General features: G+C 39.8%; 1 protein-coding gene across 1 annotated transcript in view; it reads left to right on the plus strand.

Annotated features, from left to right (window-relative positions):
• LOC119421930 (next to BRCA1 gene 1 protein) overlaps positions 1 to 16,085 on the plus strand; it is a 123,865-nt gene that overhangs the window by 68,708 nt on the left and 39,072 nt on the right. Inside the window, exon 3 of the mRNA XM_037689294.1 lies at positions 4,087 to 4,288. Coding sequence (XP_037545222.1) covers positions 4,087 to 4,288 — 202 coding nt within the window. The remainder of the gene's footprint in view (positions 1 to 4,086; positions 4,289 to 16,085) is intronic.

Below are 16,085 nucleotides of genomic sequence, written 5' to 3' on the forward strand. Positions count from 1 at the left end.
CGACTGGACGTCGCCCAGAGACGACCTTCGCTGGAGGAGACCTGCAATCCTGACGTTGGTCTCCAATCTTCATCCAGTGGCTGCACCTTCAGTTCAATCCAAGGGAACCCCTCTGTATGCTGATCAATCAACACTTCCAATCGTTGTGGATTTACCGTTGTGGATTATATGACTTTTTCAAATGGATTACAGACTTTGCTTCCAAGGGGGTTAAAGCATTGCTACAATGGAATTACCAACAACATTATGGAATTATCATCAACACAATGGAATTACCAAGAACATTGTGGAATTACCTTTGACTTTTGTTTTCCTTGCTGGATTACTTTTGACTTTTGTTTTCCTTGCTGGATTACTTTTGACTTTTGTTTTCCTTGCTGGATTACATCAAGCTCAAGGACATTCGAAGGCGTAAGTTCATGTTGGAATTCATCCCCATGGACAGGCGATGATTTCCAAAGGGGGGACTGTAGTGAACTAGGCCTGAGGTCAAGTCCTGACCTTAAGGACCTTATGGGACAGAAACTGTCATTTCATTGATTTGAATCCAGAAATACAGGTTGACCCATCCTGAGACTTTCTTTCTTGAATTAATCAAGTGAAAGAAGACTACTTTCGATTATCATTACTATTTTGCAAATGTTTGATAATCAAATTGTGTTAGTTCAATCCATTTTTAAATGTTGAAGTGAACTACTCATTTTTAAATCAACTGTGAAACAGTAATAACGATTTTTAATCCTCATTCAAAGTGGAAATCAAGTTGGAATATGTTACAGAGTAATGATTCAATTTCTTGATCGTCTGTTTGAAATGAGCAAGTTGTGTAAGTTGGTCAAAGTTCAAGTTTCGGTCAACTGCAAGTTTACTGAAAAAGAAATGTCATGTTTAACTTTTACAGCAAGATACTAGAGAATTGACTCCACGAAGTCTGAGTTCTCCATGATATCTTTTGTCTGTTCTTAAACAATCTTAATCTTTTTCCTTGACTTTTTAATAACACCTTACATCACAAAAACACACCTCTGTTTTGGTCCATCGACCAATCAGAAAGTTCTCAAGTGAACCGGAAATAGAGCTCTTTAAAGGTGCGACACTTCCTAGTTTACAAAGTTCTGCAGAGGTTCCGGCTCCAGTCGAGTTCTGGAGAGCTCAGTAGTTCTGAGAAGTTCTCGGCAGTTCTGGGAAGAACGCTGAGGAGAACGCTGAGAGAATGTTGTGAGTTGGTTCCGAGAGCAGCAGAGTCCAGAATGCTCAGGACATCTGCGACTAAGCTGGACGAGAGAAGTTCAGAGGAATTATGAAGTCTGTTCTGGATGATCTCACGACTCCGAACGGTTCCCTACTATCCTTACGGAGACGCTGAAAAGAGGCTTGAAGTGGAACTTTACGCCGGAACTGACATATCTTCAGAAAGGTAAAAAGTCGATCTTCAACCCAAAGCGTACCGTTGGGTTAAGCTGGTCCAAAGGAGCGTGCTGTTTCTGGTTATAACAGACAAATTCCCTCCCCATCTCTCTCAACTTAAACTTCATTTCCCATCTTTAAAATTCTTCTATCTGCTAGCAAATTAATCCAGATATTTTTAGAAATGTCTGTGGTGAAGCAACGGAAAATCATGGCCGTATGGTTTTCCTGATTGTAAAGCTGATTAATTATGGTGTTATTTTCATATTTTGCCAATTAATGTAAATGTGTGATGTGTTAAACTTTGATTCTGAAAATAAATGACCACGTTCATTTTGATGGGTCAAAGATAATTAACGTCTCACGTTACATTTTTAATTATTCAATGCACGATATTATCCAGTCCAGAAAAATGAAAGAATCCGTTTAATTTATGAATATATATCAGCATATGTTCATTCTACAACTGTACCTTGGTAGTATGGTTGGCCTTGCCACAGGTGCATATGTGGCTGGCTGGCAATATGTCGGGTTACTGTAACCATAGGAAGGAAACAGTCTTAAAGTTGATGAACTTCTCTCAGGTTCTCTGCTGCTAATTCCCATAGGTGGAAGTGGATGTGATGCTGCAATTGCCTGCTCCTTTAAGCTTAGTTCAGCCATTAAACTATCCAGCTTATCAATTGTACTAGCTTCCATGTTGTAGGTGGGCTGAGCTGTATGATCCAGACTATGTGACCTCTGATGATCATGAGTTTTGTCAAATTTCTGTGCAGTATCACATTGAAGTTGACGTCTAGGAGGAGCTGGAGGATAGTTCCCATAATATGGACCTTGGCGAACGTAGGGAGGTTGCCTTGGATCCAAACGTGGTAACTGAGGAGTAGAAGTGACTTCCCATGGTCTAAAGAGTTGTGAGAAAGATTTTGATCTACCTGCACTTTCTTGAGGTTGATGCACTGGTTGAGGGGTCAGCGCTGGGTTCATCTCATCAATCATGGAAGCAGTCCACTCATCCATAGTGTAGTCCCACCTCACTTGACTTATAGGACTGTTAGTATGTGAAGATTCCGATGAGTAGTAGCCTTTCCCAGTGGTTACAAGAAACTGTGGAGCCTCTGTAATAATTGACCGGGCAGTAGGAACGACTGGCTGAGCTCTAGTGTAGCTCACATCATAGTCATTAAGGTAGGTAGGAAGCCGGACTGTGCGTTTGGGGCGCGTTGAATTAATGACTGTGTTTTCTGGCTGCATCCTTATGTCCGAGAAAGATATCAATTCGGCTCGAAGGACCAAATGTTCAATAGCAATGACTTTTGAGTTCAGACTGTATGATGATTTTGATATTGATATCCACCTTGGAGTGCCGATAAGGAGCACAGACAGGATGCTTGAAGATCTTTTGGGTTCTTTAATTATGAACAGATGATATACAGCAGCCTTCACTTTACATATATCCGAGTATGTGAGGGTATGTGTGATCTATAAAAGAAACAAATAAAACAAAATCAGAAATGCATCTTGTTTATATTAATAAACTACTTCAGATATCTACTTTCAACCTTTACATCTACACAGTGTGACTAATGTATTACAGCTAAAGTTTAAACACTCATAAATTTGATGCTTAACAGAGTTTGCAAAGCAAACACTACCCTAGATGTAGTTAGCATTAGCATGTAGCTCTTACTAATAAACAACCTTGAATATTACAGAATGAACCAATAATGTCAAACCCGAGCTAAACATGGCATATGTACAATGACAAAACACTTGACACTTGTCTATGCAACTATTTTTTATGTTAAACTTACATTTTGTCATCTATGCACACAACTTGAGCTACTTCTGCTGCTTAACATGGTCGGCTTTGTGTCAGATTAATTAAAGTGTTGCGCAGTTCTAAAATTAAAGATGCACTTACCAATATTCACCACTAGATGTCTCTTAACACCATAATTCAAACTCAAAGTCTCTGTGCTACAACTCGCTGCCTTTCTAACAGAAACTATTATGAAAATAGTTCCAAGCGGAGTTCACGTCTTCTGTTAATAGAATACGATGCCAGTCAAAGTGAGACAGATCCCAGAGGAATGACTGTTCACAAAAACATTTCAAATCCCTTTTTGAATTAATCTGGGCTTAGAAGGTGGAAGTTTAATATTTCTGAGAGCTGCTATAATACAATGCTCACTCAAAAGGTCAGTGAATACACCGGTACTAGGTAATTTGTGTCATATATGTTAGAAACAGGTCTAAAATGAAAGGTTTTTCAGGACCGTTGTTGATCCAGTTCTGTGACACCAGGCTTAGAAACAAAATCCAGCCCAAAGGTAGTGAGAGTACAGCTATAAAAAATGTTTTTTCATTGGGGCCAATGGGAGCTTCTCCAAAACGCAGCTTACATGCTGGATGCCATTTTGTGTTCCCATAATCAGTCAGTCTTAACACAAAAATGAAGATGATTCAACTATATTTATGTTTCAAATAAATTTATGTATTTTTACCAACATCTTATTGAACCATTGAAAATGACTTGTGATATTTTGCAGACACAGTGAGCTAGGCCTTATTTTGCAACACCTTGTTCCTTATTAACAAGGTGCCAGGTTTCAGACCTGTAATAACTTTTACTTAGTTTACATGTTTTGAAGACCTTTTTTCTTGTTTCTATGACAGAAAATGTGGATCAGTCTTGTATTCAGAGATCATCTGAACCCAAAGTCAACGAGACCAAGAAGGAACCAGAGAAGGAGGAAGGAGGAGAGGCACAAACAGGGAGGAGGAGGAGTTGCTCCTCCTCCAGTTCTTCTGAGGATTACATTATCATACTTCCTGATTGTTTTGACACCAGCCGGCCCCTGGGGGACTCCATGTACAGGTAGGAGCCCTGCTGACTTCAGACTACAACACATCAAGTTTTCCTAACATGGTGGGTCCAGATTTCTGGAACTCCCTCAGAATGGAGCAGAAGATAGCTGGTTCTGTGAAGATTTTATTGATCAGGGGTTATCAGAGTTTGCTTTAGACACGTAAAATTGTCACTGACTGGATCATCTTCCAACTTGAAAGATAAAGATTGTCTGCATCAGTTAGGACTGTTATGCCTCTTTTCCATTAATACTGTTAGTACCGGTATAGCACGGTTCGACTCGGCTTGGCATGAAATATGTTTCCGTTATATTTTCAGAAACAATTCTAGTGGTCGAGTTCAGCTCGGAACCTGCAGGAGCACAGGACTTGTGCGCTCCTATGGGTCGGCAGCACAGTGGATCTTCTGTGTTGACCGGCAGAGCTCGAAGCCAGGGAGATGATGCCCTGCCCGGCCTCAGGTGGCTCTGAGGCTCAGGTGGACAGGACCAGGGGTACTGGCGGAGCTCCATCTAGCTCGCTTTGAATTTTGTCGTAGGTCACCAAGCACAAATAAAAATCCCTATACTTCAGCATTAGACCATGGTGTTGTCATTATTGTTTTTAAAATCTTAAAAATAGGTCCAGTCGCTCCTCAAGTTGGAGTTATTATAAATGGCGGATCTGATTGTTGTGAAAGTTTCTCAAACCAGTGACTTCACCCCCGACCATTCACTGACCGACAGTGTTGTGACATCATGTTTTAGGGCCAGTTCGGCATGGTTGGAACCCCAGAGAAAAAGGGACTGAAAAAGGTACCAGTTTCACGAACCGTTGCTAGTCGAAAAGCCTTGGAACAGTGTCGAGTCGAAACGTGCTGTACTGTTACCGTTAATGGAAAAGGGCCATTAAATTTCACAGTTCCTCTGATTGTTCAACAGGATTTAAATATCCATTCAGTTTCATCAAACACTTTGTGCAGGGGCAGAGGGGGAAGGTCAAGAGAGTAAAGCCCCTTATCCACAGGTCCGGTTCGTGTAGGACCCTATTGTGCCTTATTTAGGCCGGTTCTAGTGGGACTGGTTTATTTCTGTCTCCACAGTGCCCATAATTCCCCTTTAGTGGGCGTATAGTTCACCTTTAGTGGGCAGATCATTAATATCAATGCACCTTACCAGCTGGTGGTGCTAATGTTACATTAAGCTCTTTACTAACCACCACTAACACATATTAGAAGAAGAAGAGCTGGAAAATAGCACACAACCAAAATGGATGATCCAGTTTCTGTTTTGAACATTCTGCTTTGCTTGTGGCTTTTTCCCCTTTTTTATCTTGTACATATATATATATATATATATGTATATATATACACACATAAAGGGTCAAATAAAAATCCCATCACATAAACTCCTTCTTGTAGCGGCTGTAGATTTTTTTTTAACTCTTTAGCGTTTTTGTTTCACAAAGAACCGAAAGAACTTTATATTTGTTGATACATATTAATTCAACCTTTATTTAAACAGATAATTCACATTGAGCCGCTCCAGCATCTTTGGCACAATGTGGACATTTTATTTTCCAAACACCATCACCACAGCAGGTGCAGGAGAGCAGAGCGTCCAGAGAAGCTCCGAGGTCTGGTCCGCTGCAGTTGATGTGTAGTCTGGAGGCACAAACTCTCAGATCCTGATGCTGCGGTCCAGCGATGGCTTCATATGTCTGGCTGGCTGTTTTCACATCCCCATCTGACAAACAACAAAACATTATGTGTTATAATCTCCTCTAAACATCATTATCATTTGCTTTTATCTGTAATTTTCAAGTTTTGAATGTTTGTCATGACATACTTGCTTTAAAGTGCAGTGATCACACATTACTGTCCCATCCTTCTCCAAGGACACCCATGGATTTAGAGGAGCTTCAGACAGGAACTGACTGATTAACCTGAAATGATACACATTACATGTTAATACAGGTCTGTTTAGTTAGTGCTGAGATCATATGTTTCACTACTGTGGACATCTGCTGGTGTTTACTGACTGTAAGAACAGTCAGATGTTAGATACAGAGTCAGGATGTGCAATATGGCATAAAATTCATATCCCGGCGATATTGTCTATTGTGATGAGAAGCTACACGCTAATTACGTGTGATTTTTTTTTTTTTTTGCCGGTGTTCTGTCCATTCAGCATACATGTGATGGTATCATGCATTTAGTTAATGTGCATGCGCACATATGCACATTTTACAATAAGCCCGTGACATTCAGAGGAGCCGTCTGATCATCCTACACTGCAAGATACAACAAAAAGTAAGTTAGTAAATTGTTTTGGTGCAAATTGCACATGGTATTAATGTGTATTCACACAATTTACAGTGTGCAATGCATTTCCTGAACCATAAGTATCAATCAACCTTTATTTATACAGGTAAATCCCATTGTAAGTAAATCGTTTTGGTGTCGCTTTGCGTGTAATATGTGCGCGACTTCAGGTGGAGCGAAAACTCTGTTTATGTGCGAACAGTGCAAGCGAAATTAGTCCGAGCTTTGTGAATTTAATTTAAACAATATAAGGACAATATAATCATTCTGCTGCCTTAACTGCTAACTCAGGGTGCCATAAAGCTGTTATTCAGGGCGGATTGAGGCATCAGGGTGTCATACAGCAGTTAATAACAATTTATGATGATCTGACAGGTTAACTGCTACGTCATGGTGTGATGTGGCTAATTAAATAGAAGTGTATGGTGCTCTCACAGCAGATAGATGCAGCGGTCAGTTTGCGCTATGCATATGGTGGGGATCAGTGTTACGCTTATGGCAATCTGACGATGTATGCTGGTCGAACAGAACACGGCCGTAGTCGCGTTTTGTTTTTGTTTTTTTGCCGGCCAGTTGGTCTGTCCACATTCCTACTGTATCTAACATTTGACTGGGATGTTTGATATGACATAAAATTCATTCATTCATGCAACCTTTATTTAGACAGATAAATCCCATTGAGCCTCGAGGACTCATTTACAAGAGAGACCTGATTTCAACAAAGAATGATGACAACAATGGACAACAGCGACAACAATAGACAGTTATAAAAAAGGCATACAGATTTTTTATTTATTTTTACAAATAAGATGGAAAAAAGAGTAACAAAAACAGCTAGATTCTAAGGCAAATGTAGAAAACTAAAAACAGGAACATGTCTGCGATGGTCCTTGCCAGGAGTCCAACAAATTTTTAAAGCCACTTAGAGAGGTCAAGGTTGAGAGCTTCAGGTCTTTTTGGAAGATATTCCAGGAAACAGGAGTGGAGTAGGAGAAGGCCCTTTTGTCTAGTTCAGTCCGCACTGGGGGAACACTGCAGGTAATAATGTCCTGAGAGCGCACGCTGTAGCTGCACTCACACAGAGACATGTAGGAGGAAATGTATGTAGGCAGGTGACCAAGAAGTGAGTTAAAGATGAAAATGTACCAGTGAGAGAGTCTGCGTGAAGTTAATGAGGATTAGTTCATATCCTGGCGATATCTACCGATAGTATATTGTGATGAGAAGCTACACAAAGCTACACGCTAATTACGACCAGCTAGCTTCTCTACTACTTAGCTCTCAAAGAAAACAGTCTTTCACCATTTACGCACAGTTTCCAATAAAAAAAAACATAATGGTAAATATTACTTTTTACTTACTTCCACAGATAACTTTTAGCTCGAGGAGATGACGCCCTGCCCAGCTCCGACGCTCTCGTGGAGAGGATCCGGGTAGACCGGCGGAGCTCCATCTAGCTCGCTCTGAATTTTGTCGTCGGCCAACAAGCACAAAAAAAACCCCGCCAGCACTTCAGCATTAGGCCATAGTGTTGGCATTATTGTTTTTAAAATCTTTAAAATAGGTCCAGCCGCTATTCCGGGTCGAGAAATTGCAAATGGCAGATCGGTGTTTTGAAAAATTTCTGAAAGATCCAGTGACTCCTCCCCTTGACCAATCAGTGACCGACTGTGCGCTGACGTCACATTTGGACCCAACAAGAACCAGACCTGTGACCACAGAGAAGTAGGTCCCAAAAATCGTGCGTGTTCCACTGCTGAAGGCACTGTGGATAAACAAGGCAATTGGCCCAAACTGGTTACATAGGAGCCCGAAAAGGCCCTGTGGATAAGGGGCTTTAAGAGACGGGGGACACCAGAACAGGTCTCAGTCCATCACAGGGACGCATAGACAAACCATGCAAACAACCCTTCCCTCTCTCACTCACACCTAAGAACAATTTAGTTAGCACAAACTCAACATGTTTCTGTCTAGAAGGAAACTGGAGACAACCCATGGGGAGAGCATGTAAACTCCACACAGCCTTGTATATGTAAGCATATTATATACACAAGTACAGGGTAGCCCTACCTTTTCAGCATGCAGCTCCTTTTAAAACAATAAGGCCCCATTTACACAATAACAACCTCTGGAAACGTGTTTTCTCAATGTTTTGGGGGATAATAATTGAAAAATGAGCAAGTTTACAAGAAATCACTGTAGTTTCTATGTCAGTCGGGTTGCCAGAGAAGAACTTATGAACTATAGTACTGTAGCCTGATGCATGCTCAATATAGTACTGTAGCTTTAAAATTATAGTGTTTTGCCCTAAACTGTCATATGTGCTGAGTAAGAATATTGTAAGATGAGGTGTGTGTTGTGTTTGTTCAATATGTGCACAGAAAAGGAGGAGATAAGACATTTTACATTTATCTGGCAACCCTGATGCAGGGCTCAGCTGCGTTCATTATTTATGCAGCATCTGCATGATTACAGTTAGTCCAAACTGGTGAATACATTGTCTCTTTGGGCCCTGGATTTTATTTGTTTTGCTCCTGCTTGCTGAAAAAGTGTGAGTAGCAGAAAAACACTCTGCTCTCTGGCACTGCTGTTAAGGTGCATTCACACCAGCCCTGTTTAGTCTGCTTTAATCTAACTCTAGCTCGTTTTCCTAGAAAGTCCGGTTCGTTTGGGGAGGTGTGAACTCGCCATCGAACTCTGTAATGGAACAAAAATGCGAACTCTGGCCCGGGCTAAAACCTAGGTCTCGATCCGGTAGAAGAGAACTCCAGCGCGGTTCGAGTACAGTGTGAATGTAAACAGACCGGGCCCCGCTCCACAAACAAGAAGTGGAGTACAGCGTAGGGCAAACAAACACACATTTCTCTTACTTTATATGGAGCCGTCAGCTGCCTTGTGTGAAAAACAATATTCTCCATGGTCTTCTGCTCATGCCGAGTCCATTTCAGAACATGATGGCGCCTATGGAGTAGGAAGTGTTGACTGATGCTCCCACCGATCTCTAGCTAACTTTGCCAACTTTACAAACTGACTCCAACTGTATGTATGTATGTATGTATATATATATATATATATATATATATATATATATATATATACATATATATATATATATATGTCTATATAGATAATACATATATGTATATATATATATATATATATATATATATATATATACAGAAAAGGTGGAAAAAGGAAGTTTGCGCGCTCTGAACCGTGGAAGCTGAGCCATGAGTTTAGCTAATGTTTGGCTAACAAGCTGGCCAGAGAGCTGCTTCGGCTAATGAGGCCTGCGGAGACCCGGTCCGCCGCTGTTTGGACCTGCAAGCCGCTGAAACCGAGCCGTTTACGGCAGAGACCCTGTCCGCCGCTGTTGGACCTGTGAGCCGCTGAAACCGAGCTGTTTACGTCGGAGACCCAGTCCACGGCCGATTGGACCTGCGAGCCGCTGAAACCGAGCAGCTTATGTCGGAGACCCGGTCTGCTGCTGTTTGGACCTGCAAGCCGCTGAAACCGAGCCGTTTACGGTGGAGACCCTGTCCGCCGCTGTTGGACCTGTGAGCCGCTGAAACCGAGCTGTTTACGTTGGAGACCCAGTCCACGGCCGATTGGACCTGCGAGCCGCTGAAACCGAGCAGTTTATGTCGGAGACCCGGTCCGCCGCTGTTTGGACCTGCAAGCCGCTGAAACCGAGCAGTTTACGTTGGAGACCCGGTCCGCCGCTGTTTGGACCTGCGAGCCGCTGAAACCGAGCAGTTTACGTCGGAGACCCGGTCCGCCGCCGATGGGACCTGCGAGCCGCTGAAACCGAGGAAGCTAAACTGCAGCTGTGGGATCTGGGAGCTGTTACAACCGGGTCCTGGTCTGTCACCGTTTGGGCTGCAAACTGCTGGACCGAGTGAAATGTGAGACCGCGTGGGACCTAGAGGTTGTTGCCACTAGGCCTCGGCTAGACCTGGCTAGGCCTCGGCTAACAACATAAGCTAACAACATAAGCCTGTGAACCTCATGGCTGGATCATGTGCTTCTGAGAGTTGAGACCAATAATCCAGAAGTATCGTGAGTAATGCCGAGCAAACACAGAGATAAGAGACATGTGTTGGAAAATAATTCAGAAGATATGGAGGAAGTTAAAAAAATCTTTGAACTTTTTGAACTGACTAAATTGAGTGCTGACGTGACCAAATTATCAGCTAAATGTGAATTACTGACAGGACTGTCTGAAGAAGTGAGACAATTGAAAGAACTGATGACTAATAAAGACAGAAAAATAGCTGAACTGGAACAGAAAGTAGACGACATGGAACAATACACAAGACTAGACAACTTGGTGATCACTGGACTGGAAGTTAGGAACCGAACATATGCAAGAGTTGTTGCTGGTACTAACACAGCAGAAGATGCACCACAGGAAGAACTACAGACTCTGGAGGAGCAAGTAGTGAATTTTTTACAAAACAAAGACATTGACATCGAACATGAGGACATTTCAATCTGTCACACACTGCCCAACAAATCAGATAAAGCCAAACCATCCATAGTCATCAAGTTCATTAGCAGGAAATCAAGAAACAGGGTAATAATGCAAAAAAACTGAAGGGAACAAATGTTTACATGAACAAACACCTAACTAAAAAAAATGGAAATATTGCACGTGAAGCAAGGTGGTTGAAAAAACAGAAAAAATAGCATCAACTTGGACAAGAAATGGAAACATCTGGATCAAACTACAGGAAGGATCTCAGGCTAAAATAATAAAAGACCTGAAAGATCTGGAAAAACTAAAATGAGCTCAGGAGACGATAGATGATAAATCATCGACATAACTTGACAAACAAGAAATTAACAAAATATAAAACAAACAAATACATTAAAACATGGCAACATACGAAGACTTAGAGTTTAAAATATACAATGTTGAAGATGCGATTGATACAAATTTTTTCCCTGCAATAAAAGACTGTGAATATTACAATGAAGAACAGTTTAATGACATCAATATAAAGAATGGAGGTCTCTCTATTATTCACTTTAACAGTAGAAGTTTAAATGCAAATATATCCAAAATAACAGATTATTTAAAACAGCTAAACATAACCTTTACAATAATAGCACTGTCAGAGACATGGCTCAACGATGAAAACACAACTAATGTTCACATGGAAGGGTATGAATTATATCATGTGAACAGAAGCAACAAAAGAGGTGGTGGAGTGGCTCTATTTGTTAAAAATGAAATAAAATGTAAGTTAATTAATGAAATGTCAATAATTGTTGATAATATCATGGAAATAATAACAATAGAAATAATAAACAAGAATGATAAAAACATATTGATAAGTTGTGTATATCGATCTCCAGGATCAAATATAGAAATATTCACTGATAAAATCGTACAATTATTGGACAAGAGTTTTAATAAAAGCATTTTTTTCTGTGGAGACTTTAATATTGACCTGGGAAATAAAACAGATTCAAATAACATCAGTACATTTACAAATTCATTGTATAGTTTAAATCTTTATCCGTTAATATCAAAACCAACAAGAATTACAACTCATAGTGCTACAATAATCCATAATATTTTCACAAATGTAACAAATGGGGATGTGATGGGAGGTATTTTAACGAGTGATTTGAGTGATCATTTACCAGTTTTCATGATTTATAAAAATGATCAAAGTATTACAAAAGAAATTACAATTAAGAAAAAAACAATAAACACATCAAAAAAAGCAATGGACAAATTAAAAGATGATTTACATAAACAAAGCTGGAAAGACGTGTATGTTGATGATGTGAACAGATCATATGATGAGTTTATGAATATTTTGGGAGTTCTGTATGAAAAGAATTGTGTGCAAAATAATTGTACAAAGAGAAATGTTGTTGACCAACCATGGATGACGAAAGGGTTGAGAAATGCTTGTAAAAAAAGAATTATTTGTATACATGTTTCTTGAAATTGAGAACACAAGAGGCTGAAGATAAATATAAGAAGTATAAAAATAAATTAGTAGGGATTATAAGGAAACACAAGAAGGAATATTATAGTGATTTATTAAATAAAAATAATGGTGATATGAAAGCAACATGGCGAGTAATAAATAGTGTTCTGAAAAGTTATAAAGCAAAAACAGGTATTTCACAATATTTTTTGAAGGATGACGATGAAATCCATGATGAAAATGAAATTGTAAATGGATTTAATCATCATTTTGTGAACGTTGGATCAAGCCTTGCTGCTAAAATACCAAAAGTAGACAATAATGTGAACCATTCAGTTATAGGTTGTGACAACAGTATTTTTCTTAATGGAACTGACAAAGAAGAAATAATGAATGTTGTAAAGAATCTTACAGATAAGAGATCAAAAGACTGGGTGGACATGGATATGATGTTTGTAAAGGACATAATGAGTTATGTTATCGAGCCGTTTACATATATTTGTAATTTATCATTTTCAAAAGGAATATTTCCAGACAATATGAAAGTAGCTAAGGTAGTTCCTCTCTTTAAAAATGGTGATAAATGTGTGTTCAATAATTATAGACCAATATCCTTATTACCACAGTTCTCAAAAATTCTAGAAAAACTGTTTGTGACCAGATTAGATAAATTTATTACTAAACAAAACATTCTAAGTAGCAGTCAGTATGGGTTTAGAGCAAAAAACTCTACATCAATGGCTCTCATGGAAATAATGGAACAAATAACTACTGCTGTCGATCAAAAACAGTATTGTGTTAGTATTTTTGTTGATTTAAAAAAAGCATTCGATACTATTGACCACACTATTCTCCTTGAAAAATTAAATAAATATGGTATAAGAGGACCAGCATTACACTGGGTATCTAGCTGTTTGAAAGATAGGAAACAGTTTGTACAAATAAATGGTGTAAGATCTGACCTGTACAATATCACTTGTGGAGTTCCTCAAGGCTCTGTACTTGGACCAAAGTTATTTATTTTATATGTGAATGACTTCGTGAATGTATCAGGACTCCTCAAATGTGTCCTTTTTGCAGATGACACCACATTTTTTTGTTTGGGTAAAGATGTAAAACGGATGTTGGAATTGATGAAGACAGAATTTGATAAAATACAAACTTGGTTTAAACTTAATAAATTATCATTAAATTTAGATAAAACTAAATACATGATATTTAGTAACAAAAAGAGAACTGTTGATGATCCATTTAAAATTGAGGGTGTTGAGATTTGTAGAGTTAATGAGATGAAATTTTTGGGTGTAATCATTGATGAACAGCTAACATGGAAAAATCACATCAATTCTGTAAGAACAAAAATATCTAAATCTATTGCAGTACTATACAAAGTCAGGGAATTATTAAATGATAAAGCTCTGTACATGTTGTATAACTCAATCATTGTTCCACATTTAATCTATTGCATTGATGTTTGGGGAAAGCGTGTAAAACATTTACAAAACCTATTTTTATTTTACAGAAAAGAGCTGTAAGAATTATCACCAGAAAGCATTACAGTCACCCATCAAGCACATTATTTTATCAACTGAAGTTATTAAAGTTCCATGATTTGGTAGATTATAGTATTTTATCAGTTATGTATAGGGCTCAAAATAACACATTACCATTAAATATCCAAAGAAATTTTGTTAAAAGACAAAGTTGTTATAATCTTAAGGGGATAGAGATATTTGTCAAACCAAAATTCAGAACTAGTCTGAAGGGAAGGTCTACCTCAATCCAAGGAGTTGGATTGTGGAATGGTCTAGAGAGTGATGTGAAAAATGCCAAGTCAATGTGCACATTTAAGAAAAAGATCAAATCTAGATTGTTAAAAAAGTATATATGAAGTAGCTTAGTGTGTGTTTTGTATTAGAATTAGAAAAATTAGAAAGTTATTCATTTTGTTGTGTTACTTGAAAATTATTATGATTGAAATAATTGTTTGAAAAAAGGGGCAGATATAATAAGATTTTTTTCTTCTTTCTGCTGCCTTTCATTTTAAATCTTTTGTATCTTTTTTATATTGTTATGGAATTGTTTTGCACTTTTTTTAAATTAATAAACTTTATACCATACCATACCATTTTTGAAAAATGACAAAATATAACTCCTAAAACTGCTAAAACTTGATGCCACTCCATTTTTGTTTTTATTTCCAGAAGAAGAAGAAGACGTGTCTTCAGAGGTTTTTGTGTTGTTTCTTTCAGCAGTTCTTGGTGCAGCGCCCCCACAGGCGAGTGGGGGAGTAGGTTGGTTCAACAGGTTGGCTCGACTGCACAGTGCAGTGTGAATGCAAATGCACCAGCTCAAATGTAAACAAAATGTCATGAATATTGGTCCCCAACCGAACCGAGTCTACCAGACTATCAGGTGTGAAAACAACCTTAGTGCAGAAAACTGGACTGCAGCTGCCTGGAGTGTGCATGTGCCACTTCACACTTAAGGCATTTCACACCTCCATGGGGGTTCCACTGAAAATCTCCACTGTGAGACCTAGGGGCCGTTTATGCCCCTTTTCCATTAGTACCGGTACGGGCTGACTGGACCCTACTTGGCCCGGTTCTGAGGCTTTTCTATTAGTACTGGTACTTAGCACCTGTTACTATTTTCAGTACCCTTGGCTCTGTGGTTCTAACCAGAACGAAGAGGTACTAAAACGTGACGTCAGAACACTGTCGGTCACTGATTGGTCAGGGGCGGAGTCGGGGGCGGAGTCACTGGATCCTTCAGAAACTTTTCAAAACAATGATCAGCCATTTGCAATTTCTCGGACTGGAGCAGCGGCTGGACTTATTTTAAAGATTTTAAAAACAATGCTGACAACATCTTGGTCTAATGCTGACGTGCTGGCATTTTTTTGTGCTTGGTGGTCGACGACATAATTCAGAGCAAGCTGTATAGAGCTCTGCTGGTGTACCCCGATCCTCCCCCCAGAGCCTCGGAGCGCCAGGCCGGGCAGGACGTCATCTGCCTGGCTCCGAGTTCCGCTGGTCACCGTGGAAGATCCTTCGATGTGCCAACTCGGAGGCTTGGGTTCCGGATACCAGCGTTGTGTGCTCAGAGCTCCGCTAGTCACTGAGAAGCTGGAGATGGGGACTCACAGACGGCCGTTGCAAGACCCCGGCCGCGCGTAATCATGAAGGCTGAATCCCAATCCCACCCGGCATTCAGGTGGACTGGACAGTCTGGGACGGACGGTGGCAGCAATTTTTAAATAAAATAATATTTTGTTTTTATACAAAAAATCTTTTAAAAAATTGCTGAAGCGATTTAAAAATTATTATTAATTTTTACACGTAAAATGTTTTTTAAAACCGCTTCCACCATTCGTCGCAGACCCGTCTCTGTCCGCCTGTCTGCGCGGGTCGGGCCTTCATGACTACGCGCGGCTGGGGTCTTGGAACAGCCTCTGCGAGTCACCAGCTGAGCTGGAGCTGGGAAGATGAGCCTGCCCGTCCTGTCTCTGGAGGAGAGGATCGTGTGAGACCAGCAGAGCTGGTCATAAAAAAAAA

Source organism: Nematolebias whitei, chromosome 15 (genome assembly GCF_014905685.2).
Source record: "Nematolebias whitei isolate Nwh7 chromosome 15, NemWhi1, whole genome shotgun sequence".
NCBI lineage: Eukaryota > Metazoa > Chordata > Actinopteri > Cyprinodontiformes > Rivulidae > Nematolebias > Nematolebias whitei.